The following is a 14,925-nucleotide window of genomic DNA, read 5'->3' as shown; positions in this document are numbered from 1 at the left end:
GGCTGGGGTTGTGGTAGGGGGAGGGGCCAATCACAAGGAGCCTGACTGGCCAAATAAGGGTGAGAGTCTCCATCTTAAGGTGATGGGGTCTGGAGAAGGTTTTAGGCAGGAATGCGATGTGGTCAGATTAGTAGCCAAAAAAAGATCACTCTGGCTGAAAGAAGATCAGGCAGAGGAATGGAGGCTGGGAGACCATGTGGAGGCAGTGGGTAAGTTCCAGGTGAGAGGTGAGGTGGCATGAGCTGGGCAGTGGCCTGGGGATAAAGAGCAGCATCTGGGGCAGGTGGGAGCCCCAAGGACTTGATGAAACTTGCTCAATCTGAGTGGGAAGGTGCAGGCCTGGGCCTCTCCCATCCTCCTCCTTCCCCACCCTCTTCTGAACTCACAGCTGTCAATATCCGCAGATGCCAGCTTCCCAGAGGGACCAAAGTGAATGCGGATGAACTTGCCCTGTGGGCAGAGGAGCAGCCTCAGTCGGGGGCCCAGGCAGTGCTGCTCCATCCACCCAGGGCTCCCCAGACCTTGTGGCTCCCCACCTCCCCACCGTCCTGCCCCAATCCCACCCAGTCTCCCACTGAAGCCACTCACAAAGCGGGACGAGTTGTCATTGCGCAGGGTCTTGGCATTGCCAAAAGCCTCCATAGCGGGGTTAGCCTCGATGATCTGATCCTCGAGGGTGCCCTGGTGGCAGGATGAGGGGTCTCTCACCCTGTGGTCCTGGATCTTAGCCCATCCCAGACCACCTCTGCTTGGGAAGGGGAAGGGAAAGGGGAGGGAGGGTCCCCAGGACTTCATAATAATTGCCTGCCCCACTCATACCAGCCCCATACCTACCCCGGTCTTCGTGGCCAGAAATTGCTGGGAGGAGAAGGAAGACAAAGTTAGAGGGTGTGAGATCTCACCAGGCGGGAGTGTGGCAGTGGGGAAGTGGGGTGGGTTAGCAGGACAGTGAACGTTAGTCACCCAAATGTCACCCCACTCCCTGTGCCTGACCCTCCACGGGCTGTTAGATGGAGAAATGCAAGAAATGGAGCAGGCAGGGCTCTAGTCAGGGAGGGGCTTGAGGCAGGAGCTGTGTGTGGGTGTCCCCTACCCACAGTGCCCCAAAGCTCTGTCTCTGGCCTCCTCCATATCCCTTCATTTCCCATAACCCCAGAATTGACACTGCCCCAAGCCCCAGAGGTTCCTGACTACAATCTACTCCCCTTTAGAGCCCAACTCAAAAGCCCCTTCCTCTAGGAAGTCTTCCCTGATTCTCTGAGGCTAGAAGAGACTCTTCCTGCCCAAACCTTCTGACCCTTGGCCCCCCTCTGTGATGGCCCTTCTTTACACTTCTCCTTTCTATTATGATTGGATGCATTTTCACTGTACAACTATATATCGAGTATTATTCAAAATAGCCCCGCCAGGTGCATATTATTAGCCCTAGTTTGCAAATAAGGAACCTAAGACTCAGAGCTGGAAAGTGATCTGCTCAAGATGACACAGTAAGTCAGAGGCATCCTGCTTTCCATGATGCCCAAAGCCACCTATCTCTCATCTAGAGGGACTTGCTAAACCAAAGGACTCCTCCCCACTTGCTCTCCTAGCCTCATCTTCCCTCCATCTACCCTTTTATTTCTTCCCTGCCCTGGATCCCAGCAGCCTGGGAAAAAAAAGTGGGAAAGGAAGAAATGGATTCTGGAGTGACAGGTGCCATGCCACCTGTCCCATGCCACAAGACTTTGGTGATTCACTCACCTCCAGGGAGCCCAAGACTTAAAAATCCCCGTGAGCTGTTGCTGGGGAGACAAGGGCAGGAGAGAGATGGCAGGAGCCCTCCCCTGAGCTCCACCCCACACATTCAGCTTCAGGGCTTTTGAACAGGGCTCCTTCTGATAGATGTGATCAAATTTGGGGCAGAGGGGAGGCATGTTGATAGGGTTTTTAAGCTACAACACCCATGGCCCCTGTGGGCCAGCCTTTCTCTCTACCTCCCTTGCCTGACAGCTCCCCCAAACCTCAAATCCACGATGCAGGGCTCCTTTCTGCCCAGGTGCCCCCTAGACTCACCCATTCTGGCTGTATCCCTGTCAGCTCCCGCCCTCCATTCCCGTTCCTAGACCAAGCCCCAACTTTCTGTAGCATCTTCAGAGACATTTTGGGAGTTGGGAAAATGAGGTGAAGGGGAGGGAGGAAAGAGTACCAAAAAAGTCAACAGCAAAAACAAAACCAAACAAGAAAAACAACCACCACCACAACAAAAAACCAAAACTGAAAAAAAAAAAAAAAAAACCACAAGAAAATCAAATGGGAAAACAGGAAAAGGCAAAAAGAAAAAGAAAAAAAAAAAAACTTTAAATGGAAAAAAAAGATAAGAAAAAGAAGAAAGAAAAATGCCCCAGAATAAAAGCAAGGCTCAACAAGACCAGGAGTGAGGGCTGGGTGGGTGGAGGCCTTAGGCTTCTGGAAAGAAAAGTCAACCCATTTGGGGGTGGGTGTGCGGTGCCCACACATCTCTAAACAGCTGGCCATAGGGCTAGGAAGGAAAACTGCACCTCGAAAACAAATAAAAAACCCCAAAATACTGGTCCCCCATTGTTTCAGAAAATTTCAAAAACCATAAAGAAATCATAGGGTGCAAAACTGCTCCTTAATCTTGACTATTGAGAAGGCCAAGTGCCCTTGGCTCTGGCTGAACCTGCCTTGTTTGATTGACAGCAGGTAACTGGAGCATGAAAACCAAGAAACTGATTATTACTTCTTGGTAAAAACAGCCTGCTTGGTAAACTTTGAAAATATGAAGGTCGTGAAAATATGAAAGGGAAAAATTACATGAAATGTTGAGGACTAGCAATGTGGTCCCGCCCCTCTGCATTACAGATGGGAACAGTGAGGCAAGCCTGGAACTGCGTCACCTGACAGAGAATGGCCGCAGCCTCTCTGGTCAAGCCTTGCTCGGGCCAGAGTCTGCCACCAGGGTGGGAGGCTCAGGCAGGGCTAGAGGCTCTGGGGAATCAACTTTAAAAAAAAAGAAGAAAAGGAGAAAAAAAAAGAAAAGAAAAACAGTGAGAAGCAGCAGGGAGCAGTGCCCGCGTGGGCAAGTCTTACAGCCTTCTTGCCCGGCCCGTCTCCCAGGGCAGCGACGATGGCAAAGTACTGAATGACCCGCTTGGTGTTAACGGTCTTACCGGCCCCCGATTCTCCCCTTGGACGACACAAACACGAGTCACCAATGTCTATCTGGCTACTCTAATTCCTCCCACCCCCCAGCACCCTACTTCCCCAGCACCCTCCCCACAGCCAGCTCCCAACTCAGGAGCCCCCCAACCCAAAACTCCTCAGAGATGGGTCAACTCCCAGAGGTATTGAATTGTTTACAAAACAAACTAGCATAGATCATCCCAGTGAGATGAGAAAACACATGATGCCACTGTTTACTGAGCGCTAACTTACTGCCAGGCCCTGGGCCAAGTGCTTCACCTGAACTGGTTCATTGAAGCCTCAGGAACCCTGTAAGGCAGGCGCCATCATCACCCTCTTTTGATACAGAAGAGGATGTGGCTCAGAGAGGTCATGTAGCTGTTTCTGCTGGGTGCCAGGTGCAAACATTCACTGGCTGACTCCTATAGCTCTGCAGTAGGTAAGCAGGACCGTCCTTTTTATTCTGATGAGATTCAGAGGACCAAGGGCACCAGCAGGAAGTGGACCCATGAGAACTTGAATCCAGGTCTTTCTGGTTTCAAAGGCCTTACTCTTAACCAGCAGGCTGCACACTCACGCACATACACCCACTCACGTGCAACCGATGTCCATATTGGCTTGGCTGGACCTAAACTTGGTATGTAAGAATTCTACCACTTTCTCAAGGAGGCAAACAAAGGGTTATAAATAAGATTCAGAAATAAGAAGCTGGTAATAAAGAAGAAGGGCTTTCTTGGTGGCTCAGTGGTAAAGAAGACTCCTGCAATGCAAGAGATATGGGTTCAATCCCTGGGTCAGGAAAATCTCCTGCAGGAGGAAATGGCAACCCACTCTAGTATTCTGGCCTGGGAAATCCCATGGACTGAGGAGTGTGACGGGCTACAGTCCATGGGGTCTCAGGGTCAGACATGACTGAGCGACTAAACAATAACAACAATAAAGAGGAAAGGGAAGGGGATCTCCTCCCACCTCCTTGAGCCAGAATCAGAACCCCCAAAAGATCAAGGTGAGAGAAGATTCCAAGCCCTAGGAACAGCGGGTATGAGGGTGGGTGATCAGTCTGGCATTCTTTTTCTACTTATCTGCTCAGAGCAGGGACAGAGAAAACGCTATAATTTAGCCTCACCTGGGACACTGGCTCTAGGTGGTAAAACCCCTGCCCTTAGCATTTTGTATTCAATTATCCAATCTCGGGAAATGATTTTAGTTCCACTCCCTCCCTGCCAGATGGCCAGCATTTCCCACCCCATCTCCAGAGCCCGACACTCACGTGATCAGCATGGACTGGTTCTCTCGGTCTGGAAGAAAGGGGAGGAGATAGAGAAGTTAGCCAAAGTGAGGGACCAGCCACAGGTGGAACACCTGGGGTATCCTTGGCGCTGGGACAGCCCCTCCGCCACCCAGAGCCAGAAATGGGAAGGACCAGGTGGGAACCTTCAGACGGCAGGCCACCTCCCACTTGAAGAGACAGAACGACTATGCTTCAGTATCCAGCGGGATGGAAAAGAGGGCAGTTGCGAGTGGAGGGAAGGGGATCCGGGAGCCGGGGAAGGGGTCTCAGGAGAGAGAGAGGACTCAGGGAGAGGAGTCAAGGCAGCCCTTACTGCGCAGCATGTCATTGTAGGCGTTATCCGCCACCGCGTATATGTGGGGCGGGGCCTCCGAGCGGCGCTTTCCCTTGTAAGCGGCTACCACGGAGGCTGTATAGACAGGGAGCCATTTGTAGGGGTTGATGGTGACACAGAAGAGGCCCGAGTATGTCTGGGGAGAGACAGTATAGATGGGTTATTGGAGGACAAGTTCCCGTCCTCAAGCTCTAGCCTCGCAAAACTATGATCTTTGCAAAAATTCCCCAAAATGAGCTGCCTAAGGTGCGACGCCACACCCCTGTGGCCGTCCTGGCCCCGCCCTAGCTCTCCCTCCTGCCCTCAGCCCGCGGCCCCACCTCCACAGCCCATTGCCCAGCGACTCTGCGGCTGCCGCTCCGCCCCTACAGTCCCGTAGCCAAACCTCCTGTCCCACCTCCAGCTCCGCCCACCACCCGGTGGCTCCGCCCCCTCAGCCCCATGACATCACCCTACCCTACCTCTAGCCCTGCTCCCCCACCGCACACAGCCCCGCGCCCTCCCCACGGTCCCGACCCCGCCGAGCTGTGGCTCTCGTTCTAGCCCCGCCCCCGATGCTACGGCCCCGCCCCCACTACGCACAGCCCCTCCCACCCGTGGCCCCTCCTCGGTTCCCGGCTCACATAGATCATCCAGCGCGCATAACGCTGGCGCAGGTTGTGCAGTACGGATGCCTCGTTGAGGTGCGTCATCATGGCCATGTCCTCCAGCAAGTCGAAGCGGGGCGGGTTCATGGGCTGCAGCTCAGCCTCGCGAACCGTCAGCACCTGCCAGGAAGGCCATATCTTGGGGGAGAACCAAGTGACCTCAGCCTCTCACCCGTGTACGCCCCCAGACCCCCTTTCATCCAGAGCATGCCTTCCAGGAGCTACACGTCGGGGAGGAAGAGGAGCTAATTCCAGGAAAAGGGGGGAGCCAAACCTTCTGGTCTTTGGTCTCCACGTTGACTCTGCCCCCAGTGGCTTCCGACTTGACCTCAGCCTCCACGTAAGCCTCCTGTTCATCAGGTACCCAGACCCGCTTCTTCCCTGGGTTTCCGGGAGAGCATTGGGGCTTTGAAAGAGGCTGATGCACATCCAGGGGTTGGGGGCCCAACTGGGTTCCCCTGTCGTGTCCCTAGAGCTGTGTGCCTCCCAGGAGCCCCTCTATCAGGACACGGGAGTACCCAGGAAAGATCCCTCCAGACCCTGTTTCCTGAAAAGGCAGCAAGCACTGGGAGGTTTCCCTACAGATCTCCTCAAAGGATCCTCTGACTGAAGTAAGGGTCCCCCACAGCCCTGGATTACATTTCAGTTCAGATGCATGCTTCTCTTGTATTTGCCCTGCGACCTGTGGAATATCCCTCATTCTCTCTGGGCCTGTCCCTCAAAGGCAACACATTGTGAGCATCGCCTTAGTTCTCCTCTGGAGCAACCCTCAGTATCAGGCACTTAATATTAGTGAGTTCTGTCTCCCCTGTTTCATCCAAGACTCAAGCCCTGCACCTTGTAAGTCTGTCTTATGCTCCTTCCTGCCCAGGCAGCTGGTCCCAGAGCTCCAGGGAGCCCATATTTCATGGTAGTTAAAGGCATCATGAAAGTGAAAGACTCAGGTATCCTGTCACCTACTAGCCAAGTACCTTAGGACCAACTACATAACTTGCAGGCTCCAGTGTTAAAATGCAAGTCCTCTTGTTAAGAAATCATTTAAAATTTCAAGATGGTGATAGCAAAGAGTAAAACGTCCCCAGTGCAGCTGCAGAGGTCGCACACCCATGAAGCTGGCCCTGGCCCTGGTCACCAACTCCCCAAGTTGTTGCAATGATGCATGGAAAGTCATCTGCTCTGGGCCTGGCGCACAATAAGCGCTTGATACACATTGCATATTGTTATTATTGTCCTATGAGCAAACCGGGTCATAAATAGTCGCCTTTATTCCTGTCCCTAATAAACAGAGGGTTTGGCTCTAGGGAAAGCACTAAAAATAACTCCAGCACAGGTTTTATGGACACGTGGAGGCAGCCTGCACACATACCAGTCACTCTTGTCTCAGAAGCCTCAGGCTCCGGCCGCAGACTGCAGTCACAGGAGGCAGGCGATACTGTCCCATTTTACAGAGGAGCAAACCAAGGCTTGCTCACAGGCACACAAGTGAGGTACACTAAGTCCCTGGGATTTTCTTCTTGGGGCTAAAGCTGTCAGGCCAGAGGGCTCCTTCAGACCCAAGGGGAGTGCCACCCCTCCCCACTCCTGTTCTGAGTCCTTAAGAGCTTCTCTGTGGCTCTGCCCACCTCTGCCCTCACTTACCATCCCACAGGACGGTGTGCACCTTCATCTGCTCGTGGTAGCCCTGGCGGAGGTAGCGTGCAGACTCCCCAAGTTCACTCACATCCATCATGGTAGTGGCACTGAGAGGCGGAGGGTGCAGCAGCCGAGATCTTGGAGGTTCAAGGCGGTCCAAGGCAGCAGGCACTGGAAGATGGCACGGAGAAGGGACTGAGGGCAGGGGCCCCAAACTGGGGTGTGATCAACCAACCCACAAGACCTGATAGTAGGTGATTCTTTGGTAAGCCCCCAACACATGCACGCACCCTCTCAGACACCAGAGCATCCTCTCCCACAGAAATGGAGAGACTTGTGCCAACCTACAAGCACCCTCACCCACCAGCCTGTCTGCCCTCCCTTGGGCTCCCACTCCAGCCCTGATCACCCACCTCGGCACCACGGTGAGGGCTGGGAGCTGGGCTCCCCCTTTTATTGCCGCCGTCAAGGTCAGCGGAGGAGAGCTATGTCAGCAATCTCCACGTGTCACAGCCCCCCCAGCCTGGCCTCAGGACACAAAAGGCAAATTCCCTTTTATCTCCACCAGCTCGGCCCCTGGGCTATTTTTACCTCCCATTGTCAAGGGATCACAAAGGCGGAGAGAGACACTCGCTCCACTCAGAGACTGGGAGGTTGAGATTCAAACTGACAGGGGTAGGGACAAGGCAGGGAGAGATTTGGGGAGACTGAGGTGCTGGGGGAGAGAAACCAAGTCTCAGGGAGTCTGATATACTCAGAAAAATGTCCACATGTCCAGAAATGAAGAGCAAGAAAACTCAGAGAGCAGGAACCACAGGATGCACTCTGGGACTATTTGGTCCAACCTTCTCCGTACATCCAGAAAACTGAGGCCCAGGGAAAGGAAAGCACTGGTCAAGTCTCACCAAAAAGCGGTGGCCGAGACCAAGTCAAAAAAAGAAGCAGGGACTTCCCTGGGTGGGGGAACGAGGGGTCCAGTGGTTAAGACTCCACGCTTCCAGTGCAGGGGCCACGGGTTTGATCCCTGGTTGGGAAACTAAGATCCCACATGTCATGCAGCATGGCCAAAAGATTTTAAAAAATAAAGAAAAAGAAAAAACAGAGAAGCAGAGAGAGTGAGACATCCCTCTCCAAGCACCTGGATGCTGTCGTTTCCCCTTTCTGCTCCCCTCTATCCCCAGTTCTCCCAGGTCCCCTGGGGAAATCACACAAGAAAAGCAGGTCTCAAACCACAGGTGAAAAGGAATAACCTGGCTGAAGAGGAAGAAAATAGAGGAAATGTAGACCAGTTAGGAGCCTCCTTCATCCTGGCATTGAAGATTCACAGGAAGCCAACTTCACACCTTAGCCCTCTCTTGCACCCTACTCTCATCAGGAGTTGGGGGTGCTGACACTCCAGCTGCCTTCCTCACTTTTGGGCTCTCCTTGTGCATCACCCCATTCAAGCCCTGGTGATGCTGCAGAATTTTAGAGTCAGAAAATCAAAGGATCCTGGAACCTCCGACACTTGACACAAAGAGGTCCAGAGCCAGGATTCTCACCAGGTGTCTTGGGCTGAGCTCACAAAGATAAATCTTCCATACCAAGAAGCTACCAGCACCAAATGTATAGACATATCTATAGTCTATAAAATATATAGAAATAATTTCAAAGATCCGTTTCAACTGTACATTGTTCAAAACAGGCAAAACTAGCTAATGATGATAAAAGTGAAAAAGTAGTCCTTTGAGGGAAAGTAAGGATGGGAGGAGGCACAGGAGAAGCTTCTGAAATGCAGGAAATGCTCTATAAACTGAGCTGGGCTGTGGCTACACAGGTGTGTTCTCTCTGAAACTAATCATGCTGTAAGCTGAAGATGTATGCACTTTAAAATGCATTGCCAAGGACTTCCCTGGCAGGCCAGTGGTTAAGACTTTGCGGTTCCAAAGCAGAGGGTGTGGGTTGGATTCCTGATTGGGGAACTGAGGTCCCACATGCTACACGATGTGGCCAAAAAAAAAAAAGCATGGCCAACTGTGGCAATGTCTATCAAAATTACAATCACCCAGACCCTGTTAGTAGTTTACCCTACAGGTACTTCCCCATGTTACAAAATGATACTGGTGGACATTTAGATTGTTCTCTTTTTGCCATTACAGTCAGGGCTGCAGTGAATATTCTTGTACAGTCTGATGAATTTTTCCCAAAATAAACACATCCTGTTCAAGAACCCGAAATTACCAGCACCCCTCCTCAATTTTCTTTTCGTTTCTTTGTAAATAACCTGATATTTATTTAATTGGCAGAGTCACATAGGATCTTAGTTCCCTGACCAGGGATCAGACCTGCGCCCCCTGCAGTGGAAGGCTGGAGTCTTAACAACTAGACTGCCGGAGAAGTTCGAGAACATCATTCTGTTCTAATGCTCTTCATAAAACTTAGACTGTTTCTTCCCTGCCCCTCCCTCCCACCCACACCCACACTCTGAAAAGCACAAGAGCTTGGTCTGCGTCTCCAGCACCCTGCAGAGGGGATGCACGTAATAGAAAGTCAATAAATACCTACGAAGTAAGAGAATGAAACAAGAATGAATGAACTTGATTAATAGTTTAGATTATAGAGTTGTAATTTCCATATGGGTTCAGAAGATAAGGACCTGGGTTTGAGCAATTTATAAAAAGCCAAGAGGGTAAGGAAAACGATGCTCCTGTTCAAAGATGCTCAGAAAGCAGGGCTGTGCCTAAGGCCCAAGCAATAGAATTGGTCTAGAGAATCAGAACCTCTAACAAGCCTAGCCTGTACCAAATATAACGTGGATCTGAATTCTAGAATTAACTGCTTGGTGTAGAAATCTGGGACTGAAAAACCAGCCCAAAGAAATGGTTCTGGAACTGCCCTTGTAAAGTTCACTTCTACTATGCAGGGCACACCTTCCTGCTGAGATGAGCTCACAAACAAACATGGCAAAGCAATGAGGAAACCTAAGATGCACCTGAAGTGAAGTGAAAGTCGCTTGGTCATGTCCAACTCTTTGAGACTCCATGGACTATACAGTCCATGGAATTCTCCAGGCCAGAATACTGGAGTGGGTAGCCTTTCCCTTCTCCAGGGGATCTTCCCAACCCAAGGTTACCAGCTGAGCCACAAGGGAAGCCCAAGATGCATCTGAGAGATGCAACAAATGCTACAATCTGCAAGGACTTAAGGTACCAACTTTAAACACCTGAGGAGTTGTCCTGGAGCAGAGGGAGTCTATGGGCTTCCCTGGTGGCTCAGATGGTAAAGAATCTGCCTGCAGTGCGGGAGACCCACGTTCGGTCCCTGGGTCAGGAAGATCCCCTGGAGGAAGAAATGGCAACCCACTCCAGTATCCTTGCCTGGAAAATCCCATGGACTGAGGAGCCTGGCAGGCTACTGTCCATAGAGTCGCAGAGTTGGACACGACTAAGCGACTTAACTAAGAGCAGAACAGGCTTCTCTGGTGGCTCAGATGGTAAAGAATCTGCCTGCAATGCGGGAGACCCAGGTTTGATCCCTGGGTCTAGAAGATCCCCTGGAGAAGGAAATAGCAACCCACTCCAGTATTCTTGCCCGGAGAATTTCATGGACAGACAAGCCTGGTGGGCTACACCCCATGGGATCACAAAGAATTGAACACAGCCAAGCAACTAACACTTTCTTTCAGGAGCAGATCAATGGTGCTGTTACAAGGAAGCAGCGTTTGGAGACCACACACAAAAGGACCGTCTCATGCTTGAAGCCAATCAGCAAAGAAAGAGGCTGCCTTAGAAGAAAGTGAGCCTGCCAAAAGCGAAGAAGAATCAAGGAGAGGTTGCAACAGGGCTTGAGGCCTTGGACTGGACAACTTCTGAGGTTTGTTCCAACCTTAGGACTCTGTTGCTGCCGCTGCTAAGTCGCTTCAGTCGTGTCCGACTCTGTGCGACCCCAGAGACGGCAGCCCACCAGGCTCCCCCATCCCTGGGATTCTCCAGGCAGGAACACTGGAGTGGGTTGCCATTTTCTTCTCCAATGCATGAAAGTGAAAAGTGAAAGTGAAGTGGCTCAGTCGTGTCTGACTCCAAGCGACCCCATGGACTGCAGCCTACCAGGCTCCTCCGTCCATGAGATTTTCCAGGCAAGAGTACTGGAGTGGGGTGCCATTGCCTTCTAGGACGCTAGGGTTCCAGAATTTTAGACCCTCTGACAGTTTTGTTTCTTAACAACCATCCTCTCATCCAACTAACCCACCCACTGAGTAGCCAGCGTGGACAACCTGAAGTTTTTTGTTCTGCCTCTCTTCCCAATGTTACAAGTACAGAGACAAGACATATGTGCATCTTGGTTTAGAATCCTGGGGTGTTAGAACCCTGGGTCATTAGAACCCTGCTAGAGTTCTGGGTCCAAAGACTTGAAGCAAATATGCCAGAATGTGCAATGGCTTGTTTTCTGTACTTTCCTGTATCTTTTCTGGGCTTCTCAGGTGGCACTAGGGGTAAAAAACCCACCTTCCAATGCAGGAGACATAAGAGACGTGGCTTCAACCCCTAGGTCAGGAAGATCCCCTGGAGGAGGAAATGGCAACCCCCTCCAGTATTCTTGGCTGGAGAATCCCCACAGATGGAGGAGCCTGGTGGGCTACAGTCTATGGGGTCACAAAGAGTCAGACATGACTGAGCAACATAGCATAGCATGCACAGAGCGCCTAACAGCCCTGGGAAGGGCTGTCAGGGAGAGCTGGGTGTCAGGCTTTCTAGCCCGTGGCCCTGGGTCCCCAGACCCAGGTGGTCCTGGACAGGCCAGGCGTTGCCCTCAAAAACTGATATGCTGCCTGCCTACCCCCATTTATACCAGGGAACCTTGAACCTAGCTAAGAGTGGGAGGGAGAGCAGGAGTCAGGAGAGTAAAGGGCTGAAGGAAAGACTGAAAGTCTTAGCATGTAGGGGAGCTGGAGCTGAGCTGGGTCTAGGAGTCCCCAGTTCCTCTGCACCAAAGGCCTCAGATCAGCAATTGCCAAGAGTCCTGGGACCCACAGCTTAGTAGTGGCCAGACCTGGAGGCAGGACTATTTTGGGGAGATTTTCATGAGAAATGAGCTGATGGAGCAAAGCCCAAAAAGGAAAGGAAAAAAAAAAAAAGAAGCTGGCCTCTCCTCTTCTAGCCCCAAATACCAGTGGGATCTGAGTATTGAAGAAAGCAAGGGTGGGAAGGTAGGCAGAGAGGATGAATTTGGAACCCCATCCCAGCCCCCAATAATATCTGCCACCAATGCCACCCAGTGCCTGGAAGTCCTTCTCTGGATAAAGACATTGAAGGACTCTGTTAAGGAGGGAGTGTTAGTTGCTCAGTTGTGTCCGACTCTTTGCAACCCGCATGGACTGTAGCCCACCAGGATCCTCTGTCCATGATATTTCCCAGGCAAGAGTACTGGAGTGGCTTGCCACTCCCATCTCCAGGGGAACCTCCTGACCAGAGGTTGAACCCAGGTCTCCTGCACTAGCAGGCAGATTCTTTACTACTGAGCCACCTGGGAAGCCTTAAGGAGGGAGGTACATGAATTCAACTCAGTATGCATCCGACAGCTTCTCCTCTGTGGCCAGGAGGGGAACACAACACTGACTGTCCAGGAAAGGAGTGACACGGAAGAAAGATGTCAGAATGGAGGAGTCTGAAGGATAAAAGATTGTAGCACGTGCTTTGAAGGCACCACGCTGGGTGGTGGTGGGGAGGGTAATGGAGGTGTTAACAGTTCAGACTGGTCAGGAAGGGCCTCTCTGAGGAGGTGACATGTAAGGCAAAACCTGAAGGATAAGAGGGGAGCCAGCCAGGCGAAGAGCCAGGAGACAAGATTCCAACCAGGAGGAACAGTAAATACAAAAGCCTCGAGGCAGAACATAGCTTGAAGTGTCTGAAGCCATCGCAAGGCTAGGGCTGCTGGGGAGGGACCTTGGGGAGTTTTATGAGGTGAGGTGAGACAGGTAGGCAGGGGCTGGATCACTGGGAATCTCCAAGGACTTTATTCCAAGTGTGAAGGCACGGGGCAGGAGAGTAAGTGTTGACGTTTAAATTATGATCACTCTGGCAGCCATATGGAGAAGGGACTGGAAAGGGTGAGAGAGGCCACGGCCAGGCCAGTGAGGAGGCTGTGGCCGCCCAGGAACAGAGGAGAGGTCTGGGCGGGGAGAGGCACTGAAGACAGAGGACCAGGATGGAGAGCATGAACCCAGACCAAAGCCAGAGCAGCCACCCGGGCATAAAGGGAGCTGAGGCCGCACGGAGCAGTTGGGACTGGATCAGGAAGAGCTCCAGAAGCCAGTTTAGGATTCAGTGCTTTATCCCGCAGGGGTTGGGGAGTCATCAAAGGCATTTTTATTTTATGTTTTTCATCAAAGAGCTCTGAGCAAGGGCATCTGACAGTGTGGCTAGAGTTATGTGTTCACAAGATCCCCACGGCAGCTGGTGTGGAGAACTGGCTGCAGGGGCGAGACCAGGGCAGGAAGACTGACTTAGGAGGCGGCTGCCATAAGGGTCCAAATGCGAGGGGGTGAGGCCCAGAGAGGGGCCTCTACTCTGGCACCCTGGGGGTGGACAGTGGGAGGGGGGAGCTGCTCATCCCAGGCTTGTCCCCACTCCTGGGGCCCTGGGCAGCTGCAGAGGGCCCAAGTGGGCCCTGGCTCTGATGTTTCAAGCAGAAAATAGGATGAGGACAGCCAAAAGGTATCAGGGCTGTTTATCCGGTGGAGAGACGCCTCAGCATGGATTTATGGCCAAAAGGTTACTGGGGGGAGGGGCTGCGGGACCAGCTGTCCCCCATCTTCACAAAGGGCGAGCAAAGGAGAGGACCATGGCCTCCGTGGCAGCAAGAGGGAGAGAGGTTAGACAGATGAGGAAGACATCCGGACAGGCATCAGAGGCTGGAGGGGCCCTTCAGTGACCTTGCAAATCCTCTCTCTCATTGGACAGCTGGGGAAACGGAGGCAAGGAGGAAGAAGCAGGTCCTTGGCCAAGGTCACAGAGTGAATGAGAAGTGATTGAAAGCTGCGGCTAGACCCAGAAGCACAACCTTTCTCTTTCATAGACCTCAGGGGTCTCCCAGAGTACTCCCCAAGCCCCTTCCTTTGGCAGCCGCTGAGGCATGTGGGGAACGTGACCCTCTCAGAGCCCCAGTGAGTCTCAGTGGTTCCAACACTGGGTGGGAGTCTTCTGTATCCCTCAAGGGTCTTGGTCTTTCTGTGTTACCTTGTCTCTCTCGGCCCACTGAGACTCTATTTCTCTGTCTTGGCCTCTGACTCAGTCTCTGTGGAGCTGAACTAGGCTGGACCAAGCTCCCACCCCCAGGGCCCCTCACTGGTAGAGTACCCCCCGGAGACAATGCTTGGGCCCAGTGCCCAGGCGGGAACAGGTGACAGCAGCTGTGTGTCTATCTATAGCTCCCTTGCCCTTCAATTGTTCCCGACTTCAAACAATGGTTGGGCCCTGGATTAGAGACATCCCCCCCACCAGCCCTGCTGAAATGGATCCTGGGGGCAGGAGATGAAGCTCACGGGGGCCTCTCTGATCTCTTGTGTCTACTTCTGTCTGGCCCTCCATGTACCTACCTATAGCTCTGAGCCCTCAGGCCTTGCTGCTCAGGGGCCGAGTGAGTAAAGGGCCGGTGGATAAGGGACTGTAGACGGGCATGTGAGTGACACTGACTTTCCCTCCTCCTACCTTGGTTGACAGATACTCATGGGCACGGGGATGCCAGTTCCAAGAGGGCAGAGACCTCGGCTTTCTTGCTCTTTGCTGCAGCTCAGCCTGAGCCTGGCCATGGCAATGCATCTCTGGCTTCGGCCCTTAGGAAGAGCAACAGTGTGGCGCATA

General features: G+C 52.4%; 1 protein-coding gene and 1 long non-coding RNA gene across 3 annotated transcripts in view; one reads left to right on the top strand and one right to left on the bottom strand.

Moving 5' to 3' along the window:
• Positions 1–7,258, bottom strand: part of MYH7B (myosin heavy chain 7B) — a 24,070-nt gene extending 16,812 nt beyond the window's left edge. Inside the window, exons 1-9 of one of the 2 annotated variants that reach the window (XM_052651394.1) lie at positions 7,094–7,258; positions 5,730–5,836; positions 5,432–5,575; positions 4,788–4,944; positions 4,454–4,481; positions 3,091–3,187; positions 835–858; positions 589–681; positions 387–450 (exon numbers count right to left, since the gene is read on the bottom strand). In XM_052651394.1, coding sequence (XP_052507354.1) covers positions 387–450; positions 589–681; positions 835–858; positions 3,091–3,187; positions 4,454–4,481; positions 4,788–4,944; positions 5,432–5,575; positions 5,730–5,836; positions 7,094–7,184 — 805 coding nt within the window. In that variant the 5' untranslated portion in view covers positions 7,185–7,258. Of the gene's footprint in view, positions 1–386; positions 451–588; positions 682–834; positions 859–3,090; positions 3,188–4,453; positions 4,482–4,787; positions 4,945–5,431; positions 5,576–5,729; positions 5,837–7,093 lie in introns of those variants that run through there. The other variant, XM_052651395.1, reaches the window with a different exon arrangement.
• Positions 5,453–14,925, top strand: LOC128058908 (uncharacterized). Its single transcript, XR_008200519.1, has 3 exons — positions 5,453–5,795; positions 10,752–10,939; positions 14,785–14,925. It is a non-coding gene; the product is annotated as an uncharacterized LOC128058908 (long non-coding RNA).

The sequence above is a fragment of the Budorcas taxicolor genome, chromosome 13 (assembly GCF_023091745.1).
Source record: "Budorcas taxicolor isolate Tak-1 chromosome 13, Takin1.1, whole genome shotgun sequence".
NCBI lineage: Eukaryota > Metazoa > Chordata > Mammalia > Artiodactyla > Bovidae > Budorcas > Budorcas taxicolor.
Note: the sequence above shows the minus strand (reverse complement) of the source record. Positions and strands in the feature narration are given on the sequence as shown.